The sequence below is a fragment of the Sinocyclocheilus grahami genome, unplaced genomic scaffold (genome assembly GCF_001515645.1).
Source record: "Sinocyclocheilus grahami isolate Dianchi unplaced genomic scaffold, SAMN03320097.WGS_v1.1 scaffold150.1, whole genome shotgun sequence".
NCBI classification, from domain to species: domain Eukaryota; kingdom Metazoa; phylum Chordata; class Actinopteri; order Cypriniformes; family Cyprinidae; genus Sinocyclocheilus; species Sinocyclocheilus grahami.
In genome coordinates this window covers 998531-1003576 of record NW_015505329.1, presented here as the reverse complement: position 1 = coordinate 1003576, position 5046 = coordinate 998531, and the positions used below count along the sequence as shown (strand labels likewise).

General features: G+C 37.7%; 1 protein-coding gene across 1 annotated transcript in view; it reads right to left on the bottom strand.

Moving 5' to 3' along the window:
* Positions 1-1131: 1131 nt before the first annotated feature.
* The window catches only part of LOC107592121 (eukaryotic translation initiation factor 3 subunit H-A), a 76319-nt gene continuing 72404 nt past the window's right edge, over positions 1132-5046 (bottom strand). Inside the window, exons 7-8 of the mRNA XM_016281506.1 lie at positions 3750-3882; positions 1132-1385 (exon numbers count right to left, since the gene is read on the bottom strand). Of these exons, the coding sequence (XP_016136992.1) occupies positions 1288-1385; positions 3750-3882 (231 nt within the window). The 3' untranslated portion in view covers positions 1132-1287. The remainder of the gene's footprint in view (positions 1386-3749; positions 3883-5046) is intronic.

Here is a 5046-nt window from a genome sequence, read left to right as displayed (position 1 = left end):
GGCATGTTGCTAAGCTAAAAAGAGTCCAAAAGAGTCTCACTGATAGGAATAGTATATGTGACCCTGGACCACAAAACCAGTCACAAGGGTCAATGGAATTGAGATTAAATAAATACGATTTCCACTGATGTATGGTTTGTTAGGATTGGACAATATTTGGCCGAGACACAACTATTTGAAAATCTGGAATCTGAGGGTGCAAAAAAATCAAAATATTGAGAAAATCGCCTTTAAAGTTGTCCAAATGAAGTCCTTAGCAATGCATATTACTAATCAAAAATTCAGTTTTGATATATTTACGGTAAGAAATGTACAAAATATCTTCATGGAACATGATCTTTACTTAATATCCTAATGATTTTTGGCATAAAAAAAAAAAATCGATAATTTTGACCCATACAATGTTTTTTTGGCCATTGCTAAAAATATACCCCATCGACTTAAAACTGCTTTTGTGCTCCAGGGTCACATATTTATAATCAACATTTCTCATGACTTCTCTGCATCTTGGCATTTTTTCAACTCATAGTAATGCATTCTGGCATTGGCTTCTCTGTGAAGTATACATGCTGTTTCACATTAAGCAATCTATAATGCAGCATAATGCTGCAACCTATCTTTCATGTCGAGAGCTCACCTATGATGCTTTAAAATGCACGGAAACAAACTGCTTCTTGCCAACTAACTGAAAGTGTTTTTACAACTACAATTTAATCCACGGCAGATGCATCTTCTTTTCAGCGACCTCTGATCGCACGTAATCACTCTTCCTTTGTTAGAAGTGACATGAAATCTTTAGGTACCTAAGACAGCATTTAAACATTCTGCGGCGCGGCTCCCGAGCGGATAACCTGCTGTGGAAGAACATAAGCAAGAATCGCACTGCTGTACGCCGTTCATAGTGCACATAATTATTTGTGATTAAAGCCGATCCGACAGCCTCATTAAAACACCCAAAACCAGTCATTTAGTGCACAAGCCCAGTGTGAAAGCAAGTCTGAAAGTGAAATTCGAGAAAACTTCAATGACATTACCAGTTTATTTCCAGCTTTGCCAAGCAATCAGACAGCAGGATTCTTCGGCACATATGCTGCAACTTGGATAATGAATAAGCATCAAAAAAGACGGCAATGAGAGATGCATACATCTTTATTGTACAAATTACAAAGAAATCTGTACAAGATCTTCCCTTAAGCTCATTGTAATGGTCTTTGCTGGAGGTTAGAGAAGGGGAAAGGCAGATGTGTCGCTCGTATCCCCGTTTCGTCACTTCTCACATGTCTCTCTCTAGCTGCTGTGGCCCTGCAGTGCTTCTGCCATGAACAGTTTTCCGAGGTTCTGCGAGGTGAACGCCTTAATGTTCTGACAGTAGTTGTTGACTTGTCCTTGTGAAGAAGCAGAGGGAAACAAATTAATTATATACAACAAGAACAAACGTTATTGATTATTCAACTGGAGTAAATAGACCTGGCCACACAGCAATGGTCTGAAGATGCCAGACAAACTACAACAAAATGAGAATTTGATGTCAAGGACTTGGTGTATAACAATGTTCTCCATCCTGGTCCTGAGGGGCCCGAGCACTGCACATTTTAAACCTCTGGTGCTCTTCGGTCATTTTGGACAGTGTTTTTTTTATATAATTTTTTTAGTTCATTGGAATGGTACGAAACTTGGTAAAGGCTTTGGCACTTGCTATGTGAACACACACACAAAAACATGATTAGAAAAGTCTGAATGGTCCTGAACAAAAAATAAATAAATTTAAAAAAAATCACTCTTTGTGGTTTCATCTAGTGAAATTTCATCACATTTCATCTAGTGGAAACGTCTGGTACTGTGCCCAAACAAAATGTTACTGCAAGATCATTTTTTGAGATATCAACTTCAAATTAGGAACACAAATTGTTCAGATTGATGTCTTTTTATAATTTATATAAAACTTTAAAATGGTGTATTTGTGCCTTTTCTTAACAATAAACTTCTATTGCTTTACACTTTAGCAAGAATCTGTCAAGTATCTTCTTTGAAAAGAGACCAAACTTATGTCTGTGCTTCAAAGCATTCAATATTTATGACAGTTTAAGTTGGAAATTTACGTTTTAGGTCTGTTCAAAAATGACGCTTTTCCACTGCATGGTACGGCACGGCACGGCTTGCTTTTGGGAGGGTTTTCTCCTGTGTACAGTACTTTTTTCAGTACCACCTCGTCTGAGGTTCCAAGTGAGCCGTACCGTTAACAAAATGTGACGTGTAAACCCTGCTGATCACTGATTGGCTGAAGAGAATCGCCACTACCCGAGTCATTGAACTTGGGACACGAGACACTAGACCTGCTAGATTAAATCAGCACAGTCAGCAAGGATCGAACGCAACTTTTTTTAAACAACAAAATAATGTTTGTTTCGTGGTCTGTTGAGGAAGTACAGACGTTCCTCTCATTGATAGCCGAGGAGAGGATCCAGCGAGAGCTCGATGAGACGATGCGGAATGAAAAGTACCTCAAAAGCGGTACTAAACTGCAGTGGAAACGCAAACCGAGCTGAGCCGTGCCGTGCAGTTGAAAAGCGCCAAAAGCGGTTAACGGGTAATAAATGGATTATAACTACTGCATAAACAATTTAGCACCGCAAATCCCCTAAAAGTACAATATACAGTATATATATATATATATATATATATATAAACAAAAATATTATCAAACTAAAATATAGTGCATTTATTTCATTGAAACTGAAAAAAATTAAATCAGACACACCTGGTTCAGGGTGTGGAGCCTCAAAAAAAAAAATTAGCTTATGGTATAAATCAGGTTTATTGTGTAAGGAGGACATCCAAGGATTCTGTATTTATACATTGTTTTTGCAAATTCTGCTTATTTGATATGTCAAGGTGATGTATTTAACTGGCTAAAAAGAGGTTTTGTGATAATTGCGAGAATGACCTGTACAGTGATGGCTTTGGTGCATCAGATGGAAGAACTTAAAAATTGCAAACAAATAAATAATGTTTTGCACTGTACGCCATTGTGGAGTCATTGAGATTCAGAGTTGTATAATTTCCAGATCATACAGAAAAAAAAAATATTGTTATAGTCATGATTATTAATAAATGTGTTTCTGTAAAAAAAATAGTTAATAAGTTGCCATTTTTTTATAACAATATTGGCAATGCAGGTTTTAAATAAATAAATTAAAAAAAAAATTATTTAAATGTTTTAAATGGACAGTGAAGAAAAAAATATTGTTGACATTTCTAGCTTTTATTTCTTATATTTTATGTCTTGTTATATTACTTCTTATTTGATCTGATGTTGTAATGCACATTGGTCAGCTGCTGCTGTTGTTAATGGTACTATATAAATACATTAAACTTGAACTTGATTGTTGAGCCTTGACTACATTTAAAAGTGGACAATTAAACTTAATTAAATAAGATTAATCATGTTAATGGGTGAAAAAACTATTGACAACCTTAGTACTTAATCATCCCCTTCAGCGATGATGGTAGTCCGATACAAGGGGGCAAATCTAACTGCGACTCCATCGGGATAAGAACATGGTGTGAAGATTTAAGACCTGCAGTTATCCCCATTCCCATTTAAACTGATCCATTCATTGCTGAATTGATCAATTCATGTATCAATTCTTCTAGACAGAGGACTATAAATTTCCAATGCCCTGCAGAATAGGCTGGAAGAAAAAGCTGTTTAACTGAGGTTGAACGGCGGTCGTTGACCCCCCGGATACCTGCGATGAGGAGCGTGTCCATGCGTGGAGGCGCCTGCGGAGGTTTGAACATCTTATTAATGTCTTCTTCCGGTAATGGTGGCTCTCCACGACTCTGCCGCTGGGTGTTTTCCTGCTGCCTCCTTTGGAGATACTAGAGGATGCAGAAAAGAGGAGAAAATGAGCTAAGAAAGGTAAAAATCAGCAGGAGAAACTAGAAACTTTTCATGGAGGAACTTAGAGTGACCCAAGTAGCATCAACAAGACAAAAGGTTTTCAAAGATGAAAACAAAACCAGAACTGAATAAAGGAAAGACGGATTGCAATTCCCAACAACACCGCTGGCATTAAAACAAGCACATTACTGGCGAGTTCAGGGTGTCATGTGAGCAGATCGTCCCAAAGAGTACAAATGCATTTCTGGGCATCAGGACACTTGAGGATCACTGCATGCTGTGGCGCCATGCACTGCAGGCTTCAGGGAAAAGTTATTCAAGCATGAGTAAGAGAGGGAGATGGGAAAGACATTTTCCATGACTTCTTAATGACGACTTCTACATTTTAAAGGGGTCCTATTATGCTTTTTCACTTTTTTAATTTTTGTCAGTGTGTAGTGTGTATGTTTGGGCATTAAAAAGATCTAGAAAGTTACAAATCTCAAAGTCCACTCCAAAGGGAGATATTTCGTTTTTTAAAAATCCCTTTTCAAGAATGACAACGAACGGCTCGTTTGGACTACAGTCAGGGGCGTAGCCATCATTTCAAAAGTGGGGGGGACGGAATGTCTAGTGTTATACCTGTTTTTTCCCTTGTCTAATTGACAGGTTTTATTTTTAATCTTACCTTTTTTGCTTTATATGCTTTATGCTTATATTATTATATATGATTATAAAACAGAAGAAAGAGAGGGTGGGGAGGTTGTGGTTAGAACGTTTGGTTGAGTGAGCGCATGAGATGAGATGACGAAGAAGAAGAGCTGCTGCAGAGTTAGTGCATCAGAGAAAACCAAGAAGAAGAGCTGCTGTGCTGTAGCCTCAAATGTTTGGCATGTCTAGAACAGCGGTTCTCATTTCTAGTCCTCACGTACCCCCGCTCTGCACATTTTGTATGTTTCTCTTATTGCTTCATACGTTTGTTATATTTGACTGTAAGTGCCCTCCAAAGTGGACATTACCGGATATTCCTCCATGATTCCAGTTTGAAGGGAGTGTATATGTTCCATACAAAGGGCATTTAAGTGTGCGAGACGTGAATTTTAATTTTATTTATTTACAGAGGTATATTATGTCCCACTTCACGCTTCTCTAGTAAGTTTCGT